The following is a 24,227-nucleotide window of genomic DNA, read 5'->3' as shown; positions in this document are numbered from 1 at the left end:
CTTATCCTCAGCAATAGAGACTTCCTTTAACCTATGGAAGGCAACCGAGGGCAGTAGCAACAGCCTATATTGTTTTGGGGATCCTTTTGATTCCCTGATCAATCACTCAAAAGGGTCTTTTTTTTTAATGCTTAGGACTTGGGTCTTTGTTAGGTAGTCAATGGCTCTTGTAGAGAGCATTGTTGGTCCAAATGGCATAATTTCATTTACTACATATACACATATATGTGTATATATGTGTATCCACATAAACTTATATATACTATATGAAAATAAAAATAATTTCTTGTGAGTTTTCAAATATCCATAGTGTGACTTTCTTTTCTTCTTCCCCTTCCTTTAACACTGACCTCACTTTCTTCTCCCTAGCTAACCTTCTTCTTGTTTTTTTCCATTTCCCCTTTCACATCACTGACATCCTGGCCTGTCTCTCTGTCTCTGTCTCTGTCTCTGTCTCTGTCTCTGTCGTCTCTGTCTGTCTGTCTCTCTCTTTGTCTGTCTTTCTCTCTCCCTCTCTCCCTCTCCCTATTTAATACTTTTCTGAACATCTTTGGGATCTGCATCACTGTGGGTCAAACCAAGCTTCCTGCCTTGCTTTGAAGGCTCCCACATCTTTATCTTTCTCTGCTCTCCTAAGCAGTCCTCTCTTTACTCTGTCTTTTCGTACTATATCTTTTGTATGACTGTCTTTCCTTTCCTAACACTTTATATCCAAATATTACTCATCCTTCAAGATCTTGCTTAGGAACATGCTTGATGAAATCTTTAATCTTTATGGTTTTTCTTTCTTGGTAATTTGCATAAACATTAGTTTGTTTCAGTTGGCCAGTGAGCACATGAAAGCTTGCGATTTTTTTGGCATCTAAATGATACTAATCCATGCCTTTCATGCCTGCCTCCTTTCCTTAACTAAATTACAGTGTTTCTCATGAGGCTTACCTTTACGAACACCCAAGTGCTTGGAGAGAGGCAATAGATGGTATGTTTGATAAAATAGCCCCACAAAATCTACTCTATTTTGTTTTGTTTAAAAATAAATGAGGAGAGGGGACCTTGTTCTGGATGCTTCCCTTCTTGACTTTTATTTTTGACATTTCTATTTATACAGTTGTTTATCCTGACAATCTGGGCTCTCTCCCTTCTAGTGAGTTTGGGCCGTCAGTCGTTCTGATCTTTTAAACAATTACAGCTGCTTTCTCAGCACCAGCCTGATTCTCTCTTGTCTTAAAATTTTCTCTTCCAAACAAATTAGTCCATTTGCTTTGAATTCAACTTCAATTACATTCTCATGACAAGGGCAAAATGAAGCTGGATTCTTGGATAAAATATCACATAAACGACCCCAAGCCACGTTCCTGCTAGAGTTTTTGTTTCCATCTGAAATCTCAGGAACTTGACTGCCGTTGTCTACATTTCTTTCAGCATCCCTGTCTTGCAAGCTCCCACCAGGATGGCTCACTAAATTATTATACTTGTAAACTGGGAGAAAATATGAATTCCAGGATATATTTGGCTCTAAGGTTTTAGGCTAAGGGACTGTAGACATGACTTCATGTTATTATGTAGTTTAGGCAACTACATAGTCAGTTTGTGTGGTGTATAAGCACATGTCATAATGAAGGCTGTCTGAGAACACAACTCAGTCAGAAGTGCTATGGATTTGTTCTTCGATGTCTTCCCAAGACCTTGTGTGAAGGCTTGGCCATCAGCCTTGTGGCATAGTGGGAAGGTGATGGACCTTTTAGGAAGTTGAGTTGAGTGGAGGAAGTTAGTTCATTGCAGTTGTGCCCTTTAGGAACCTGTCTTCTTTTCTCCTTCCTTCTTCTTCATTCTCCTCTCCTGATTCCCAGCTGCCAGAATGAGCAGCTTCACGCTGTACACACTCTATGTACATACATGCTCTGTACACACTGATTTCTGCTCCATGACATCCTCAAAACTAATGGAGCCCAGTGGCCTTAAACTGAAATCTCTGTCCTCTTTAAGCCACTGATGGATAGATACTTAGGTTGTCTCTTATGAATGATGCTGTTCTGAGCATAACAATTCACCCGTCACAGTGATTGTAAATCCTTTAGATACTTATCTAGTGTCGTGATTACCCAGTCATATAGTTTTTCTGATTCTGTTTGAGTTTGCTGTGGAATCTCTGTACTGTTTTCCATAATAGCGACATCAATTTCAATTCCTACCAACAGCACACCAGGACCCACTCTTCTCTTTTTTTTATTTTCGTTTTGTTTTTTCATGCTGCTATGTATCTGCATGAAAAGTTGAAAATTTATGAAAATGTTACTTGCTGTCAACACATTTTTGTTACATTTATTTAGCTACTTGTATTCATATTTATGCATTGTAAGTGCACATGTGTGTATGTCAGAGGACATCCTGAGGGGGCTGGATCTCTCATCCTCCATGGTCACCAGGCATGACAAGGTGCCTTTACCTGCTGAGGCAGCCCACTGATGCTCCTTGCTTTCTCCTCCTTTCTTTTTCTCCTCCTTTCTTTTTCTTTTCTTTTCTTTTCTTTTCTTTTCTTTTCTTTTTTTCCTTTCCTTTCCTTTCCTTTCCTTTCCTTTCCTTTCCTTTCCTTTCCTTTCCTTTCCTTTCCTTTCCTTTCCTTTCCTTTCCTTTCCTTTCCTTTCCTTTCCTTTCCTTCCCTTTTCTCTCTCTCTCTCTCTCTCTCTCTCTCTCTCTCTCTCTCTCTCTCATTCTCTCTCTCTTTCCCCCTCTTTCTTTCTTTCTTTCTTTCTTTCTTTCTTTCTTTCTTGTACACTTATTTATTTAGTTGGGCTATGTACGCGTGTGGGTGTGTGAGTTTGTGTATGCCACCATGCATGCATGGGGAGATCAGAAGACAATTTGTGGAGAAGGGACTCCACAACTCAGGTTGTTGGTCATGGTAGCAAGTACTTTTAGCTGCTGAGCATTTGTGTTGTCCTGGGGCTACTCTGGGGAGGGGGACATGAATCATTGGTTGTTTCCAGAATTTCTCACTGATGAGCACATTACTCCTTTCATAGAACTGTAATGACATATGACAGCTACAAAACATTGGTGCAGACATGAGTTAAATGTGGTGTTTAAGCACTGAAGTCTGCTAGGCACAGTTTAGAATTATTATTATTATTATTATTTTTTCCTGAGACAGGGTCTCACTATGTAGCCCTGCCTGTCCTGGAACTCACTATGTAGACCAGGCTGGTCTTAAACTCACAGACATCTGCTTTCCTCTGCCTCCCATCATGCTCAGCTCAGAATTACTTTTAAATCCTTGTAGTTAGTATTCCTCCACCCTTTGGCACCATGTTTGCCGTTGATGAGGGTTGTTGAAAGTAACTAAAGGGAATTGTCTGGGTTGAAGAGTTAGTACAACAGAGAGCATCTGTGTGTTACAAATGGATTAAGGTGGAGAGAGGTGCTAGCTTGGTCAGTGATGCCACCTGGTTCAGACAACTCTTGGTGCTTCTTCCCAAGAGCAAACTCTGCTCATAGTTGACATTTTTACATGTTCCTTAGGTACTTTTAGAACTGTTAATGTCCCATTTTGAACTGTTAAATATTACATGGCAGCTCTATTCTCTCTAACCAGCTCTCAGAATTAATGCTTTGCAGTCAATCTATTCTGGAAATGTCCTGAGAGCTGATAAAGCCTATGAGTAAGCTGGAAAATGTAACATCACAAATTCACAAAAACACTCCTAAGATGATTTTCCTGTGAAGATCATGACTGCTTCTGTGATAATTCAGAATTTTCTGTATAGAAGACAATGGCTTAGTGTTGACATTCCTCATGTACGATTTGCCCATTGTACAGATTGTTGTCTCTCCTGTTGGGAGGTTGGTTGATTTTTTTTTAATGGTTTGATTTTGATATTTGTTAGATTTAAGGTATTATCTCATTCATGGATGTATTTAGACCACACAGGAGGTTACATGGTGAAGTGTGAATACTTAGACAATGAGTTGCTTCTATGCCTTATTAATCTTGGGAGTTGGGAATATATTTCAAAGGTCAGTTCCTTTATAAAGTGAGAACTAATTAACCCCACCTTTTAACAATGACAGAATTGGCGTGTGTGTGCATGAGTGTGTGTGTGTGTGTGTGTGTGTGTGTGTGTGTGTGTATCTTCAGTACAAAGGGGCTCGGGATAAAAATGATTGACCCTCAAGTCTCACATAGTGAAAGAACTGACTCTCAAGAGCTGTCTTCTGTCTTCCATACATGCATGATGATACACACACTCACACACACACACATACACATATTGAATAAATAAATATGGCATAAAATTAAAACTGTATAAAATAAATAAAAGTTATAACCAGTGGTGAAGCCCCTTAGGTGATTAATTGAAAGTTCATTATTGCCTTGCGCTTCCCCCGTCTCTAAGTCTGCTTTCAGTTATTGTTAGAACTAGTATTTGGCAATGACCATAGAACACCTCCTGTTGTCAGTGTTCCAGTATGTCAGTTATTTTTCTTGTTGCCATGATGAAAAGAAGGAAGGAGCAGTTTGTTTTGGTTCACAGTTTGAGGGTTTGAGATATCCATCGTGGTGGGGAAAGTATCATGGTCAGACCATGAAGTGGTTAGGAAGCAGAGAGAGGTGAACACTGGACTCAGCCCACAGTCTCCTTTTCTCCTGTTATTAGGCTGGGATCCTATTTCTGGGGATGATACCATCTTCATTCAGAGTGAAACTTCCCTCCTCAGTTAAACTCCTATGGAAACATTCCCAGAGGCATGTCTCCCAAGTGATTCCAAATTCTGTCAAACTGACAATGAAGATTTTGACCATCAAAAATCAACTCAAGGGTCTGGAGAGATCGCTCAGTGGTTAAGATACTGGCTGCTCTTCCAGAGGATACAGGTTAAATTCCTAGCACCAATATGGTCATTCAGAATCATCTGCAATTCTAGTTCCAGGATATCTGATGCTCTCTTCTGGCCTCAACTAGCACTGTGCCCAGTGACTACACAGATATCCATGAGAACAAAACACCCCCCCATGTGCAGGCAAAACACCTCCCCATGTGCAGTCAAAACACCCCCACGTGTGCAGGCAACCCCCCACAAACACTCATAAAGTAATAAAATTAAAAACAAAACCTCAAAGGCAACTTGATGCACAATTATAGTATTTTTAACTGTGAAATTCCACCACTGGTCCTCAAATGTTCTTGACCATCTTTTAATGCAAAATGCATTTCTTCTATGAGTCTCCCAAATTTAACAGTTCTAAAACTGTTTAAAGTCTCCAAATTCATATTCTTTTCTGATGCTGAAGGCGATCTATTAGATATGGGCCCTTGGGGGTGGGGGGGACAAACCCGAAAAGTAAGTTCCATACTTCTAATATACACTGGTATGAAACAGACATTCCCGATAGAGCAGGATGCAAACGAGGATAGCAGAGACTGGCCAAAACCAATACTGAACCCAGCAGGCAAAATACCAAACCCAACATCTGCCACTTGTGGCATATAATGTGCTCCAGTGGACTTTGTTTCTCCAGTTCTATAGCTTAGAGCACACTCAGCCTCTCTGCTCAGTTGTTCCAGTCTGTGCCTGCAGTTTCCTCTGTGCTATCCCATGCCTGCCATGCCCAACATCCTGGGGGCTCCACAGCAATTCACAGATGTACGCAATGTCTGCCAGGGAATACAACACTGCTACATATCGCTTGACTTCAGCAGCTTTCTGGAACCCTGATATAAATCTTCATGACCCTCTAACTCTTGCATTTTATATATCTGCAAAATTTTGTGGACAGTGGAGCCCTGCTGCCACAGCTGTGTGCCTTTGACTTTCAAGCAAGGAACCCCTTTAGTAGCACTCTGGGTCTGGGTTTTCTCTCTCTCTCTCTCCCTTTTCCTGAAAATTTACATTTTCAGAAGTTGCAGCTTGAGCTGGGTGGTGATGGCATATGCCTTTAATTCCAGCACTTTAGGAGGCAGAGGCAGGCCAATTTCTGCTTTTGAGGCCAGCCTGGTCTACAGAATGAGTTCCATGACAGCCAGGGCTATACAGAGTAACCTTGTCTTGACAAACAAACAAGCGAACAAACAAACAAGAACCAGAGACACTGAAACTTACAGAGGAGAAAGTGGGGGGAAGCCTTGAAGATATGGGCACAGGGGAAAAATTCCTGAACAGAACACCAATGGCTTGTCCTGTAAGATTGAGAATCGACAAATGGGACCTCATAAAATTGCAAAGCTTCTGTAAGGCAAAAGACACTGTCAATAAGACAAAAAGGCCATCAACAGGTTGGGAAAGGATCTTTACCAATCCTAAATCTGATAGGGGACTTATATCCAATATGTACAAAGAACTCAAGAAGTTAGACTTCAGAGAAACAAATAACCCTATTTAAAAATGGGCTACAGAGCTAAACAAAGAATTTTCAACTGATGAATATCAAATGGTCAAGAAGTACCTAAAGAAATGTCCAACATCCTTAGTCATCAGGGAAATGCAAATCAAAACAACCCTGAGATTCCACCAAACACCAGTCAGAATGGCCAAGATCAAAAATTCAGGTGACAGCAGATGATGGCAAGGATGTGGAGAAAGAGGAACACTCGTCCATTGCTGGTGGGATTGCAAGCTGGTACAACCACTCTGGAAATCAGTTTGGCGGTTCCTCAGAAAATTGGACATCGTACTACCCGAGGACCCACTAATACCACTCCTGGGCAAATACCCAGAAGATGCTCCAACACGTAATAAGGACACATGTTCTACTATGTTCATAGCAGTCATATTTATAATAGCCAGAAACTAGAAAGAACCCAGATGTTGCTCAACAGAGGAATGGATATAGAAAATGTGGTACATTTACACAATTACATTTTGTACTACTCAGCTATTAAGAACAATGAATTCATGAAATTCTTAGGCAAATGGATGGGACTAGAAAATATCATCCTAAGTGAGGTAACCCAGTCACAAAAGAACACACATGGTATGTACTCACTGATAAGTGGATATTAGCCCAGAAACTTAGACTACCCAAGATACAATTTACAAAACACATGAAACTCAAGAACAAGGAAGACCAAAATGTAGATACTTCGTTCCTCCTTAGAATGGGGAACAAAATACCTATGGAAGGAGTTACAGAGACAAAGTTTGTAGCTCAAACAGAAGGAAGGACCATCCAGAGACTGCCCCACCCAGTGATCCATCCCATAAACAGCCACCAAACCCAGACACTATTGCATATGCCAGCAAGGTTTTGCTGACAGGACCCTGATATAGCTGTCTCTTGTGAGGCTATGCTGGTGCCTGGCAAATACAGAAGTGGATGCTCACAGTCAGCTACTGAATGAAACACAGGGCCCCCAGTGGAGGAGCTAGAGAAAGTACCCAATGAGCTGAAGGGGTTTTCAATCCTATAGGAGGAACAACAATATTACTAACCAGTACCCTCAGAGCTGTGTCTCTAGTTGCATATGTAGCAGAGGATGGCCTAGTGAGCCATCATTGGGAGGAGAGGCCCTTGGTCTTGTGAAGATTATATGCCCCAGTACAGGGGAATGCCAGGGCCAGGAAACAGGAATGGGTGGGTTGGGGAGCAGGGTCGGGGGAGGGTATAGGGTACTTTTGGGATAACATTTGAGATGTAAATGAAGAAAATATCTGAAAGAAGAAGAAGAAGGAGAAGGAGGAGAAGAAGGAGGAGGAGGAGGAGGAGGAGAAGAAGAGGAAGAAGAAGAAGAAGAAGAAGAAGAAGAAGAAGAAGAAGAAGAAGAAGAAGAAGAAGTGGGGCATGGTGGCACACATCTTTAATCCCAGCACTTTGGGAGGCAGACGTAGGTGGATTTCTGAGTTCCAGGCCAGCCTGGACTACAAAGTGAGTTCCAGGACAGCCAGGGCTATACAGAGAAACCCTGTCTTGAAAAACAAACAAACAAAAACCAAAAACCAAAAACCAAAAACCAAAAACCAAAAACCAAAAACCAAAAACCAAAAACCAAAAACCAAAAACAGAAGAAGAAGAAGAAGAAGAAGAAGAAGAAGAAGAAGAAGAAGAAGAAGAAGAAGAAGAAGAAGAAGAAGAAGAAGATGTTCTACCTTCATCAAATGGGGTCTTGCTCTTAGGCCATCTTTCCTGTTGTCTCAGTGAAGAGTGTATTTCTTTTTTTTTTTTTTTAAAGATTTATTTATTTATTTTATGTAAGTTCACTGTAGCTGTCTTCAGACACTCCAGGAGAGGGCGCCAGATCTCGTTACGGATGGTTGTTAGCCACCATGTGGTTGCTGGGATTTGAACTCTGGACCTTTGGAAGAGCAGTCGGGTGCTCTTACCCACTGAGCCATCTCACCAGCCCCGAAGAGTGTATTTCTAACAGCACTGTGTGTTTTATTTGTTTTTTAACAGTTACAGCTGCTCTCACACATCTGCCTTGTTTGCATCTTTAAACTTGCTCACACACCTTGCCAAGCTACACATTTTTTTATGTCTTCCTTCTCTGAGTTCTCATTATTAACATCAACAATGCAGTAAAAGATAAAAATGCCGTAGCCCAAGCATGCTCTGAAATCTCTTCTGCCAAACTACTTAGTGCATTGCTTTTGAATTCAGCCTTGCTCCGGTTTTCAGAGCACAAGAACACAATCACATTCTTTGCCAGAATGTAGCATGGGCTGCCTCCAGTTCAGCTCCTGATAGTCTTTGCTGCCTCTGAAATCTCAAAACCTGGTCTTCCTCTGTCTCAATTCTCTAGACTTCCCAACTCCCACCAGAATGACCACTGAAACCCTATTCACAGCATGCTAGGGCTTCTCTAGTCCACAGTTTCAAAAACTCTACCAGAATATTCTTGCAAACCAACTCCACAGACCCAGGAGTGCCACAACCAGGTTGGCCACAGAAGTAGCCTTACTCCTCATTAACAATTGTCTACATTAGTTGCTTTTCTTGTTGCTGTGACAAAACATTTGACTAAAACTACCTCAGAAAGAATCAAGAGGGTGAGGTCACGTGTCAACAGTCAGAGAGAAAAGAAGAATGAACTCTGGTGCTTAGCATGTCTCCTCAATTTCCCTGAATGAGACCCCAGGCCATGGGATGATATCACCCACATTAGGGATGGGTCATCCCTCATCAATTAAACCTCCGGAAATGCCCTCAAGATATGCATAGGAGTGTATCTCCTAGGTGATTTCAAATCCAGTTGACAGTGAAGCCTAATCATTGCATCGTAGTCTTTGCATCAATGTACTGAGGAGTGATTTTTAATATATAGCAGGGCTTTTCAACCTTAAAGACACAGTTGGTATGTTTTGGAAAATGTTTATAGTCTTGTAGTGAACATTACTGTCAGGGTATAGGAAGCTTCTATCACCTGCAACAGCTTACATGGGTCATTATGTAACTCTACTGTCCCTGACAACCACTGAGATGGTCTCTATTAATAATCATGTCAGTATAGTGTTTGTTCCTCTTGAGTAGCCCAAGGATGGAATTGCCTGCTTTTAGATGACAAATATGTGTTTATGCATACATAGACCACACGTTCTTTTTTACGAGAAAGCATGACGTTCTTTATCACACAGATGTTTGACAGAGCGCTGCATTAACGTTTCACTGAAGATGGGCTCCAACAACAGCCCCCCCAAACATTTTTTAAACCAAATTTCTTAGTGAGTTTTTTGGGTTTTCTGACATATGAGAAATTATGTGAGGGATTACGTATAGAAACAGAGGTGAGGGATTATGTACAGAAACATGCCATGGTAAAGTCTCACCCCTTTATGGCTGTGGTTGCATGGAAACTGCCTTATGGAATCCAACTTTAGATCAGCCTTCTACTTGTATCTCCAGGATCATTTGTAGTGGGGTGGGGGAAGTAGTAGCTGGAATCCCAGGCAGGATCTCCTGACTTTCCCGAGGGAGAGCCTATAGCTCTATTACTGTTATCAAAGACTCAGCTACTACTCTATTATCCCAGTCTAGTTGCTATGGTAACAGGAACACAGTCAGAATGGCATCATGTTATGACCAGAGCAAAAGGCTCCACACATAGCATAGATATGTTGTATAACTACTGATTAGGGAGTAGCATGTTTTCAACAATTGATAATTCTGGTTATTAGACAATCAGATATGTAACTTCCACATTCACAGATTTTGGTAATGATGAAATACACTTGACCCTGAAATGTGTATGTGCCATTGTTTATGATGTCTTAGTTAGGGTTTCTATTACTCTGAAGTGACACCATGGCCATGGCAACTTGTATAAAGGAAAACGTTTAATTGGGGCTGGCTTATAGTTCAGAGGTTTAGTCCATTATCATCATGGTGGGAAGCATGGCATTGTGCAGGCAGCATGGTGCTGGCGGAGCCCAGTGTTTTACATCTTGATGTGCAGGTGGCAAAAATGAGCCACACCAGACATACTTGAACATGTGAGAAGTCCAAGTCCACCCCCATAGTGACACACTTCCTCCAACAAGGTCACATCTCCTAATAGTGCCACTCCCTATGGGCTAATCATTCAAACACATGAGTCTTTGGGGGCCACCTATTTAAATCACCATGATTGTCATCATTTTTTTATGGCTTTGAGAATACTCTAAGGTTGGTTACAGACCTAGACTGTAACTGTGGCGTTAGGGGTGATAATAGAAGTCTTACTAATAACAGTTATTGTTCCAGCTGATACTTTCTGAGCCCATAGTGAGTGTTCAGGGCCCTCTCCATGTTATCTCATTTTCTTGCATCAGCACCTGTTGGAAGTGTGAGAAATGGTGTGGCTCTTTACATTTAAGGTAGTTGATCCAACTAACTCTTACTTTCCAAACCTTCCCCTTTGCACCAATTAGCCAATCATAGTAGATTGTGAAGTCAACCTTCCACCAATAGGATGTGACCAAGTTCACCACTAACAGCAGGGATAAAAGATGGGGACTATATTGGCCAAGGAGTATTGATAGTCTCATGTGAGTTCTGGCATACCCTTTTTACAAAAATAATGGTCTTACCAGGTCACTGTTGCTTTGTTTGTGTGTTCCTTTGTGGGACACAGAAAGTATACTTTGTTTCTACCAGAGGCAAATAAATCATAATCCCCTATGAATAGGCAGGAGGGACATCAGTGAGATTGAGTAACTTCTCTGAGATCACAAAGCCAGTCTCCCAAAGAGACCTACGTGGGCATCTTAGACTTACATGGACATCTGATATGGTAGTCTGAGTTCTTTGGGTGGAGTGGACACTGACCTTAGAATACTGAATATAATTTTAATCACATTTTTTGAGATATATATCCTAGGCTAGCTGGGAACTTACTGTGTGTGTTCAAGAATGAACTTGGATTGAACTCGAAGCTTCATAGGCAAGCCCTCTCCCAGCAGAGCTATCTCCCTACCCTTATCTTTTACTTTAAAATAAAAAACCAGGTGTTAGTTTCATCATTTGCCATATTTCCTTTACTGTATCACTAGAAAATGCTAAAAAAAATGGGTGTATTAGCCTAGGCAAATTTGTATTTAAAAATAATCTTTCTTATTGTTAGATCCTAACAAGGGGAAGTGCTGACAAAGGAAAATGCTTTAGTTTGGAACAGTTAAAGCACTGTTCGCATGTGCTGTTCTAAAGATTAACTGAGAAGACACATTTAGTCTTATTATCTTACAGTTATAAAAGTCTAGCATTACCTTTTAGAATTATATTGGCGTTCTTAGAATAGCTGTCAACTTTGACCACTAGGCTTAGGGAGCAACATTTGCATATGACCTTATATGACCTCACTCCACTAGTGTTTAGGTGTTCCCATGGAGATGGCGCTTCTTCACGTGCCCAAGGAGACTGCTGTGCAACTCTGTACCTGTTTACCTGGAAGGTGCTTCCTGGCAGTGGCTTAATCTTCCCAAGAGATAAATTAAACAGCTGGAGTGAGCTGCTGAGTCTTTTCTGTAATTACGGGAGAAAATGCCACCCAACATACTTAGAATGCATTCTTCAGTTAATGTGCCTTTTCCTGCCCTCCCGTGACAGCCAATTAGTAATAAAACGGGAGATGAGCTTCCTTTTCGTTGAGGATGCTCTTATTATTTGTTCTGTTCACAGTTCCAAAACTATTTAGAAAATCCCAGCTCTTATACTTCCTTCAGTCGTGCATGCATGTACGCTGATTACCATTTCATTTCTGTCACTTTCTTTGTCGTTTGAAGGCACTGGAACCTAAATGGAATCCGGACAGAAGTTGTACAAATTCTTACTCTGTACCACTTATAATATGCTGTCTCCTCAATGTCCCTAGGACTTGGACCCATGATTTGATCTTCTGAACTTCTGATCATCCAGCCCCTATCTCTTTCGTGCTGGGATCACGGGCACTCATTACCATGCCCGGTTTTATGTGTGCTGGGGATGGAACCAGGGCTTCATGTGTGAGAAGCAAGCACTCTAGCTGAGTTACATTCCCAGACAGAAACTGATAATCTAAATCTTTAAATTGGGAAAAATAATTTCTTTCCATAAAAGTTGTAGGTGTTGGATAGCATGGTGATGTGTGAGTAGAGTTCCTGAACATGATCACTGAACAATGGTTATGTTATCATATTACTCGAAATTACAGAAATTACAGAAATTACACTTTATGAACTGTTATTTAGATCAACTAAAATATTGCTTGACCTTTATACCCTTGTAAGTTTGAATGTTAGAGAAATTGCTATCCCTGTAAACACTGAATTAACAAATGAATTTTCTTTTTATAAATTGTCTTTCATTTTTCAATTATAACTCTTTTGGAGGCAGGCTCTTACAATGCAGCTTAGGGTGGTCTTGTACTCTGTGTAGTTCCCCTTCCTGAGTGAGTACTGGGCTTCTAGGCTTACACCACCATGCCGGGCCACATGTACAAATTCCTTATTCTACCCAAGCTTGCCTATTACAAATATAACAAATAAGCTAGGGTGGGGGATTACCCTCTTAATCCCAACACTCTGGAGACAGAAGCAAGTGGATATTTCTGTGATTCACGGCCAGTCTCAGCTACATATTGAATTCTGGCTAGCTAGGGTTATATGTAGTGAGACTTTGTCTTAAAACATTTTGAAAATAAAAAAAGTGTTTTTCTTTTTTTGAGAAATGCATGTAGTGGAAGTTCACTCAAACCTCTGTGAGTTGGAACCATAATTTACAAGTATATTGGAGGCAAAATTTAAAAGAAGCAGTGAGTGCAAATTTAGCTAATGTTGAGAACATCACAGATGCTCAGTGAATGCTATTCTTCCCTGTAAAGGACAGCACACTTTTTCTATAATAGGACAGACACCAACTGTTTTAGGTTGTGGGTTACCCCTTTTTGTCACAGCCACCCAGTTCCACTGTTGTGATATGAAAACAGGACCTCAGCATGCAAATGAATACTGCATCTCACTATAACTTTCTATAGCTATATCCAATACAATTCTACCTACTGTATCTGTCTGGTACTTTGCCAGCTCCTGCTTTAGGGTAATAGCTTGGCCTGAGAGAAGTCCCCATGATTGTTAGGTGGACATGGAAACTTGGAGGATTGCTTTCCAAATTTTGTCTGCTTGCTTTCCAGTGAGCAGATGTGTGCCCACTGTGTGCCAGGTGCCTCTGCCAGGCTGTCTGCTTGCTTTCCAGTGAGCAGATGTGTGCCCACTGTGTGCCAGGTGCCTCTGCCAGGCTGCAGGTTAAACAAGGCCACCTAGATGATGCTGCATTTCATGGGGCTGAAAATAGAACAGTTCCAGGGTCTTTTTTTTAATTGAAAAACTAAAATATGAAAAGTAATAAAGTATACACCAGAAATCCTACTAAGACTGTACTGCCTGTGAATGAGAACTCCTGAAGAGAAGCTGTCTGCACGGCCGTTTGGCTGGTCAGACTGCGGTGATGTGAGAAAGTTGGAGTGCTGCAGCTCCAGAGCCTAATTACAATTGATCTTGGGCCATTGTTATCATAGCCATTACTTGTACTACTCTGGGCTGGGCCTAAAATCCTGCTGAACGTTATTATGACTAACATATTTTTAAAAACCAAAAGAAACCTTTTGGAATATGTTAACTTAACAAAACTCTAGTTTCCCACTAATCAAACAGAGTTTTGTCAGACAGCACCCAAGGCCTATAGCAGAGCTCTCCCCATCTTAGTATAAGTCCCCTATATATATACACACATATGTACACTTACACATATATGTATACTATAAGTCCCCTATATATATATACACACATATGTACACTAACACATATATGTATACAGCAGTATATCTGAAAGGCGTTTTGATTTATGAGTTTCTTTGTTCTTTACCATAAATTAATGTTAAGTGCTTACATTTGACTTCTGAATAACCCATCTCTTAATTCCCTTGAGGTGAGGGCTGTGTCTTTGTCATAGCCAAGATATCAAGTTTGAAAAAAATGAGCATTTCCATCTAGCTTTTTTAAAAATTACTTTACATACCAGAAAATTCATTCCACACTGTGTACATAATTCAGTGATTTTGGTGGGGAGAGAGGGGTGTGAATTTATAAAATTGTGCAGTCTTCACCAGAATCTCCTTTTAGAACACTCGTTTTATTCTTTCTAAAGTAAAAGCAGCATAAAATAAGGATGGTTCAACAGTTAAGAGCTCTGGCTGCTCTTCCAGAGGACCCAGCTTCAAAACTCTGCACCCACTTGGTGTCTCACAGCTGTCTATAACTCTAGTTCCAGGAAGTCTGATGTCCCTCTCTGGTCTCCTTAGGTACCGTACTCACGTGGTGCACAGACATACATATTGTCAAAAATACTCACACATAAGTCAAGTGAAAGAAAACAGAAAAAAAGTTTTAAAACTCGAGATAAAATAAACTGTATAATTACACATATAGTTTGAAAGAATTTGGCACCCTCGTGCTCACCAAAATCATCTCTGAACTTATCCAGTGTCATGAGGCGCTTCGGTGCTCACCGAAATCATCTCTGAACTTATCCAGTGTCATGAGGGTTTTACTATGCATCTTCTCACACAGCCCCAGGTAGCTGCAGATTTCCTCTATTACTAGGCACTGGCTTGCATTATCTGGAATTTCAGATGTCAAATCATGTAAGCTATGTTTTTTGTTTGTTTGTTTTTCGAGACAGGACTTCTCTGTGTAGCCCTGGCTGTCCTGGAAATCATTCTGTAGACCAGGCTGGCCTCGAACTCAGAAATCTGCTTGCTTCTGCCTCCCAAATGCTGAGATTAATCGTGCCACCACTGCCCGGCATAAGCTATGTTTTTAAAATGCCTTTCTTTTGCTTACTTAGAAGTTTATCTAGGTTTTAATGCATATCATTAATTCATTCCTTTGTATATCATTAATTTATTCCTTTGTGTTGATGATCAGCATTGTGGCGAAATAAAAATATGTAATGTTTCTGTCCCCTTTCTTAGGCTCTTTCAGGTTTCAGATAGATCAAGTGTGCATATTGTGCACACACATGTGCATATGCTTTTGTCTCTTGTGTTAAAACACCTACGAGGGTCATACATTAGGCACATATTTAGTTCATTAGGACTCCACCAAAATGTTAGAGCAACTGTACCATTTTATATTCCTCCCAGCAGTATGTGGGAATTCTAATGACTTTACTATCTTGGGAGTTAAGTGTCTGAATAGGTATTCGGTGGTATTTCATTGCAGTTTTAATGTGTTATAGGGTTTCAATGGGAAAGTCCCCTATAGGCTTATGAGGAACACTCAGTTGCAGAATGGAGGTGAAGACTTCTGAAGGACGTGCATCATTGGGCTTTGAGGGGTTCCAGACTCTCCCTGCTTCCAATTCATTCTCTCTGCTTTGTTCTTGTGGTTGGTGATGTGAGCTCTCAGCTTTCTGCCCTGCCCTGTGGGCTGCTTTCCAAGGCTGCATGGACATTCCCTCAGGGAGCATAAGCACTTCTTCTGTAAGTTGCCCAGTTGCCTTACTATAGTGTTTTTTCATACAATGGCAAAGTAAGTAATATATGTGCATTTCCCGACTGAAGAGTCTAATATCCCCAGGTTCTCATTTGCCACTCACAGTTCTTCTTTGTAAAGTCTCTGTTCAAGTATATTTTCCAGGGTGATCTTCTCCTAGACTTAGGACATTTTAGACTTTCTGGGCCCATCTGTTGCTTTCAGCACTGTTTCTCGAGAATGCTGTCTGTCCTTTGCAGGACACTATGTTTGTGCCTTGGTCAAAAGCCAGTTAATTACATGATTGAGTTGGTCAGCCTCTCTGTTTTATTTTCCATTGTTTTATCTGTCTTGATGTGGCCAGCATCCCACTGGCTGACAATTAGAAGTCTTGAAATGTCTATGTTCTCCAATTGAGTTGCTGGAGCTTGGGAGTTCCTGCAAAACCCTGTTAGGATTTTGATTGGAATCACATTGCATTTACACACGGACTTTCAGAGAGTCGATGGCTTACCAACACTGAACTTTCCAAGCTGTGAGTAAGTTGTACATCTTTTCCACTGGACTGAGTCTTTAAATTGTTTCAACAGTTTTCACATTTCAACAAAAAGATGTGACAAACATTTTATCTTTATATTATATGTATGTCTGCATTTATAGATCCATTATTAGTAGTATTAGAATGTGTGATGTGTGTGTATTATTGTAGGTGCATGGAGATCAGAGGTCAGATTTTAGAGGCTGTTTCTCTCCTTCCACCTTGGTTTTGAGCAGGATATCTCTGCTTTCTGCTTGCTGTGTAACTCAGACCAGGTCACAGGTCTCCAGGCTTCTTCCTCTGTTTCCCACCTCATTGGAGAGTGCTGGGATTACAAAAGCATGCCGCTGCATCAGACCTTTTCATGTAGGTTTCAGGGACTGGAATTCAGGTCATCAGGCTTGTATAGAATGCAATTTCACCCATCAAACCATTTCATCACTCCCTCCATGTATATGAATATGTATACACACACACACACACACACACACACAAACACACGTATCATTATATATGTGTGTGTGTGTATCATTATATATGTACACACACATATTTGTCAATATACTTTGCATGTTTATATATCTTTTGTTTATGGTACTGTTTTGAACTCCTAATCATTGTGTGTATATGGAAATGCAGTTGTTGTTGTTTTTTTAAAACATGTCTCACTTATCTCTCCATCCCCTCATGTCTGTCCTTTGCCCTTGCAACCTGAACCCCAAAATAAACACACACACATACACACATTCACAAAATGAACAACAACAACAAAAACCAAAACTGAGCATACAAAATATTTCATCATGGAAGCTGTAGTGTGCCACACTGTGTCCTACTGTATACCCCTCTGTCCACACATCTTTATTTGCACATGTTCATTGCAGTGAGTCACTGGTCTGGTTCAAGAATCAGAGGTCTCTGGATTCTGTTACACCATCAATATTGGATCCTCACCTGGACTCCTCCTGATGATTCTATTGTTGCCCTGTGTCATGGGGATTCTGCAGTTTTGGATGGGTAGGACTGGCCCTTTCATGGGTCCTAATGGTTCACAGATGATGTAAATTTTGGAGTGGGCCATATCAGTGCCCTGGATCTGTGCTTGAGTGGCAGCTGACCTAGATATGGCCCTCAGAGGGTTGGATTTCTCTCTTTCTCTTTTTCTCCCTCCCTCCCTCCCTCCCTCCCTCCCTCCCTCCCTCCCTCCCTCCCTCCCTCCCCCGTCTCTCTTTCATATATTACATCCTGACCACAGTTCCCTTCCCTCCTCTTTTCCCAGTCCCTTTCCCCCAGCCTCCCCCACCCCCTCCATCCACTCCTCTGTTTTCCTTCAGAAAAGGGCAGACCTCCCAGAGATATCAACCAAATACAGCATAACAAGTTCCTATAAGACTTGGCACCTCCCCTCATGTCGTGGCTGGACAGGGTGACCCACTAGGAGAAATGAGTATGGGACAATTCTTAATGCAAATCAGTGGTTGCCGCTAGGAGGAAAAGCAAGAGATCTATTTAAGGCCCATGCCCCTCTCCATCATGACCTGAGATGCTCCCTAGATGCCTTAGCAGGTGACAGACTGTTCCCTGAATGCTGTGGCAGCTGGTCTTTTGCTGTCAGGTCTGTGTCAAAGTAATTGAATATTCTAAAAGGAAAAGAAAAATCATTTCTCAAAATAACTGAGAATAAAGAGCCCTTATCCCTGTTCTGGTGAGTGGAAGGAATGAGGGAAGGAATATTTTCTTTAAATCTGGTGCTCTGGTACAATGAAGTCTGTTGGCAGTCTTCCAGGAACTTGAATGCAATCAGAATGAGAGTTGTGATATTGCAGAGAAGTGTGAATTGCTCTTCATGTGTCTTATCTTCAGTAGTTGTGTCACTAAGCACATATCCATCATCACTAAGCATGTGTCCATTCATCGCTGTGTTCCATGCCAACTTCAATAGGCATTTGAGGACCTCGAGCATGTATATAGAACACAAGTCCTTGGTATTGTTTTAGGTGCAAGCCCAGTTTCTGAGCCTGGACCCAACTCACGTTTATAGCTAATCCATTGTGTGTCTCAGTTCCATGAGGTTAGTGACAGTTCCATGGGGCAGCTGAGAAGGTAAGTCTTGGTCCTGTGGGGGAGGTAGAGAGATGCTGGGGGCAGGGGTTAGCTTAGATGTAGACTTTAATAAGTAAAAGATAAAGTTCGGATGTTTTTGTGGCAATCCAGTTCAGTTACAAGGAGGCTATGAGGTCCAAGAAACTCCAGCTAGCGAGTGTGATGACCCGTGCCTGGCAAAGGCAAAATTGAGGGTTCTGTGGCTGTAAACAAAAGGGACCAACTTTGTAAGTCACAGACTCTGGGATGGGAGAAAAAATAGAAGGCTCTCCACCCAAGGAGCTGAAGGGGTCTGCAACCCTATAGGTGGAACAACAATATGAACTAACCAGTACCCCCAGAGCTCGTGTCTCTAGCTGCATATGTAGCAGAAGATGGCCTAGTCGGCCATCATTGAGAAGAGAGGCCCCTTGGTATTGCAAACTTTATATTCCCCAGTACAGGTGAACGCCAGGGCCAAGAAGCAGGAGAGGGAGGGTAGGGGAACAGGGTGGGGGCAGGGTATAGGGAACTTTTGGGATAGCATTTGAAATATATATAAAGAAAATATCTAATAAAAAATAGAAGGCTCTCAAGGATAGACAGGGGTCCCCAGAAAGTGAGTAAGCTCCAGTTTAGATTCTGTCATAAGGATGAGCGTCCAATTGCTTTTGCTTATTTACTTAAGATTCTTCATCTTGTCTCCATTCAACACATCTTTATCGGTTTATGGTCAGCACTCCTCAGCCATCAATAATAAGTCAATGAAGAATAGTCTGAGAGGCTTGCCATCCTTTCACAAGACCTTCTTCCTTGACTTACTACAACAGATCCCTCCTCCCCTCCACATATTGTTGACATCCCATTGAGTCAATGCACCGTGAATCATAGATTCATGTGTGTCTTCTCTGGGAGACCCTTTGTCAGTCATAGTTACCTTTTCAGTGTCCCTGGATTTCCCCAGTGCCCTCTCAAAGAAGATACAGCTAAAGGACTGACTTATTCAGCACTAGTGTACGAAGCCAGAAAGGCTTCCATAGACCTTCCTCAGTAGGCTGACATGATACTGGAATTCTTTTGATTGGGCTTGGGCCACTCAGTTCCCCATATTCCACATGGCGTATGGCTGGACAGCTAACTGCTGTCAGGAATTCTGGTGACTGTTGTCTAATGGATTCTCATCTGTTGGGTAGTTGTGTGGGGTTGCTGTACACGCATGCTCTTCTTCATGCATCCATACCATTGTCCCCAGGTGTAAAAAGCAGGACCACAGTACCCCTTCCAGAACTATGTGAATAAGACAGCCTCTTCCATGCCAGAAGAACTGTTTGGGGATCGTGACTCATGTCCACTTTGGCCTCATTATAGTGTTAAGTTCTAAGTGGGTGTGGCTTGTTCAGCATTGCAAACCTTAATTTTATCTTCCTGTGCATACAGGAATACCTATACCTTAAAGAAATGCTTTCTATTTTTGGTTAACAAAGGAGGCTGTAAACAGAGAGGTTATCTAGGTGTTTGTCAAAGTCCTAATTATATACATGAGAAACACATTTCTGTAAGGGCACCACTTCTATGAGGCTTGCCTGTATTCTGGACTTCCATGGGCCATGGAAGCACAGTTGTACTGTAGTGGTGGACAGTTCTGTAAAACAACCACTGTGACTTATATTTGTAATGGTGTTAAGGGCGAGTGACAGGATTAAATTGCAGTCTTGGTCTTGTCCGTGATTCTAGGAGTAGACAGGATCAACATTTATTCAGGTATAGACAATGAAGCCAAGTGAAGCCACGCTGATCATTTTCTGGTAACTATGTGCTGTTTGAAGGCTAGGTGCTTAAACAAATGACAGACAGAGGTATAATGAGAAATGCTGACCACCATTGTGTGTTATTCATGCCTTGCATGCAGCAGTGACTTGAAAATGCTCCCAAAGATGGAGTTTAGTAGGAGAAAATGGGTCAGGAGTTTCCAATGACTTCCAAGGAATTTCCTATCCCACCTCAAGATTTCCAATGTGGCATTTCAGAATTTTAAATTAGAGAAGTGAAAATAGAAATGTGGATAAAGAAGCAGAGGCAGAAATGGTGACATGTATGTGTGTACCTGTGCCTTCATAACCTGGAGCCTAACGCAAGAGGAGCTAGATCAGGGCTAGCCTGGGGTACTTCCCTGTCTCAGAAACCTAGTGAAGTAATGCTAATAACTTCGTTTTTTTTGTTTTTTTTTTTTGAACCCAGGGACTGCCTTTCAGACCTGTGTGCAGTGAGACATCCTCACCCAGCTCTTTAGACAGGCTTTAACAAACTATTTTCTGGTCCATCAGTGGTTGATGGTTTCCACATAGACCTTCTGAATGATGTCATTTAGGAATATTTACTCTTTTTTAAAGAATGTTTCCTCAATTAGCAATGAACCAAATGCATTCTAAAACCTCATTTGATTCTAAGATGGTAGTTAGTAAAACATTAGTAGGTGGTGGGCACTTGATCAGTGGCTGACCACTGTTCAACTGAATCCAGCATTCAGAGTAACTCTGCCCCCCAGATTTGTCATGTTGTTAGTGTTCCAGCTGTGACCAACTGTTTTTCTTTTGGAAAATGCTTCCTTATCTCCTCTCCTTTCCTATCTTTTGGTTATATATATATAGCCTCTCTCTCTATATATATAGCCTCATTAACTAGCCTGGGTCTCTACTTTCAAAAATTGAATTTAAATCTCTTGCCCAGGACCCTGTAAGCAGCCATGATGAAACTTACTAATTCATAAAGAAATTAAAGACAAGAAAGCAGAGGAGGGACAGGTGGGAAGAGGAGAGGGATTGGCGTGAAGGGAACAGAGTTAAGGGTGTGAATATTATATCACACGTAAGTATGGCAATGCCACAATGAAAACACATTATTATACACAATCAACATATGCTAATAAAAAGAGAAATTTTAATTTAGTGGTTCTAGAGTGTGGCCTGGATACTCATATTAAAAACCAAAGCAGAAACAGCTGCAAACTTGTTTAAGTAACTCTCATGCAGAAACAGGAGGGGCCACTGCAGTAAAGGGAAAACTTTGAAGTTCAACCTCAGCATGACTGTTTCAGAAGATAGCCACAGAACACATCTGTGTCATATACAGTCTTGTGTAACGTTGCTCTCTGTCCCTTCCCCTCTGTCTCCCCAGCCATCATGTATGTCATGGGAGCACTTGGCCCTGCAGTAGGGTACTTACTAGGTGGGCTACTCATTGGCTTTTATGTGGATCCCAGAAATCCTGTTCACCTTGACCAGAGTGACCCTCGTTTCATCGGAAACTGGTGAGTATTTTCCGCATTTTCTATTTCACTTCTTCCTGGAGATGGTCAGTCACGCCTACTCTGCATTTACAACGTCCCCAGCAGAAAGGGAGAAGGTAGCTAGCTAGGCATTGCCTGCAATAGATGATAGGGAGGATAATTTCCCCTACAAACTGCCATTTTCTTATTCCCAGAGCTTATGAATATGGGACCTTATGTGGTGAGGGGACTTTGAAGAGGGGTGGTCACATTAAGGATTTTTTGGGGGGACGGTATATTTGGTGAAAGGGGAGGGAGGTAGCCAGATGCAGGACCTCTGTTGATTAAAGAGGAGATCCTGGCAGTTCACTTTGAAGATGGATGAAGATCTGTGAACAAAAGAATTGTAGGCACAGCCTCTACAAGTTAGGGAGGGAAGACGAATTCTTTAGCCTACACTTTCACAGGGGATGTGCAGTAGATACCCAGGGCCCAGAACCAAGAGCTGATCTGTTGAAGCTGATCCACTTGTGTGAGTCACTCCATGTGTGATAGTTTGTCAGAGCAGCACCAGGAAGCTAACACAGAGGCATTTGGGTCACTTTGTGTCCAAAGCAGAGTGTAGGAAGAGGGCATCTTGACCCAAAGAGGACTTTGCAGGAAGACCGTTTTAACCCCATGTCCCAATACCTTTCCTGTGCTGTAGAAAAAAAAAATACTTTCTGTTCTACTTAGGTTTTTGTCATTGTAATAAAACATTGACCAACCCTAATTTGGGTAATAAAGGATTTATATCGGTTTGCAGGATATAGTCCATTATTGAGGGGAGCTAAGGCAGAAACTCTTAAGGAGGGAGATTGAAGCAGAAACCATGAAGGGATGCACTTGCTGACATGCTTTTATGGCTTGCTCAGCTTGCATCCTTACCTAACTCAGGGCCACCTGCCTAGGGTTGGAACCACCCGCAGTGGGCTAGGTCCTCTCACATCCATCATTAAGAGGGAAGATGCCCAAAGACTTGCCCACACACCAGTCTGATGGAGACGTTCCCCAGTTGAGAGTCCTTCTCTCCTAGTGACAGTGGTTAGTATGGAAATGACAAAAAGCTACGGAGTGTGTGCCTGTCCTTTTGGGCTCAGATCTGTGTGTGTCTGTCCTCTGAGCCTGTCTTCTCCGGCTCAAATGTGCAGCCCTACTTTTCCGTTTCTCCACTCTGAGCAGGAATTTTCTTTTTGGAAACAGTTCTCCTCTCTATATGTGCTATACATTTAGCTGTTTTCTCACTTGCTAGACTTTGAGAGTCCTGCCACACAGTGATGTTCCAGACTTGGTTGACTGTAGATGAACTAAGACCCACGTGGACTTAGCCTGCAGAGCGTTTGAGTCATACAGGGAGGGTGCCCTTGCCAGCAGTGGGGAAATAGCAAGGGCTTTGAGGTCTAGACAGAGTGAAGATTTTGATCTGAGCTGTTTTCATTGCAGTTCTGGAATGAGTCAGTGTAGAAATTGTTTTTCATTGTTAGAAAACAGATTCCTAAAATATACTTATGAATGTCCAGTGCGCACCCTGTATCCTACTTAGATATCCGGAGGCCAGCACAGTAGGAAGGGAACTCAGGGTGGGAAAGACAGATGCAGGAACAGAAGGGTGAGGGGAGGAAGGACTGCAGGAACCTTAGTCTGCCCCGCACCTGATGCTGTCATTTACCAGTGTTCTGGTTGACAGCGGATGGCAGAGACTGTGGAGCACAGACCCTCAAGTTGAATTCCTCTAGTGTGCTCCTAAGAGCTGTGTGGATTTCGGGAAATTGCTTTTCTGTGCCTAAGTTTAGGGTTGTTGTGAGGAATGAGTTGACTGTGGAGAGCCCTCCATTCCTCCTGTTTTGGCTTTTCTGTATGTCCTGGCCTTCAGTAAATGTTTTTGTTTGTTATTGTTTTTTGGCAGTTCAGTGGGGGGTTGAATGCAGGGTCTTGGGAAAACCCAGCAAGCTTTCTGTCCCTTTGATACATTCCCAGTCCTCTCTTTTACCTCTTTATTTTCACTCTCAGTCTCACCAAGCTGCTCGGGCTGGCCTTGACTCACTTGTAGCTAAAGCTGGCCTGGAACTTGCAGTCCTCCTGCCTCAGCCTTCTGAGTAGCTGGGATTATGAACCTGCAGCACCAGACCAAGGCATCTTCATTGCTTTGAATAGCAATAGTCACACAATCTTATCTACCAGCTTGACGGTTTAATCTTAATTCTATGTATGACTGTCAGTTTAGAACTATCTGAATGTTTTAAAAAATGAATTTGAGACCCCCCTCCCCCCTCCCCAATTCGGTAGTCTTGCTGGTAATAGATTTCTCATTGAATGAAATACTTAGAATCAAAGATAAGTTTTCATTGAATAGTGGCTGAAGGAGTGGAGAGAGACATTATGCTGGCA

At 41.8% G+C, this 24,227-nt stretch overlaps 1 protein-coding gene across 2 annotated transcripts in view; it reads left to right on the top strand.

Moving 5' to 3' along the window:
- The window catches only part of Slco5a1 (solute carrier organic anion transporter family member 5A1), a 129,690-nt gene that overhangs the window by 29,962 nt on the left and 75,501 nt on the right, over positions 1-24,227 (top strand). For both annotated transcript variants that reach the window (XM_021174954.3, XM_085835670.1), the window contains one exon: positions 21,710-21,842. In XM_021174954.3, coding sequence (XP_021030613.1) covers positions 21,710-21,842 — 133 coding nt within the window. The remainder of the gene's footprint in view (positions 1-21,709; positions 21,843-24,227) is intronic.

The sequence above is a fragment of the Mus caroli genome, unplaced genomic scaffold, assembly GCF_978045245.1.
Source record: "Mus caroli unplaced genomic scaffold, Mus_caroli_1 scaffold_1, whole genome shotgun sequence".
NCBI lineage: Eukaryota > Metazoa > Chordata > Mammalia > Rodentia > Muridae > Mus > Mus caroli.
This window is presented reverse-complemented; position numbering and strand designations above follow the sequence as displayed.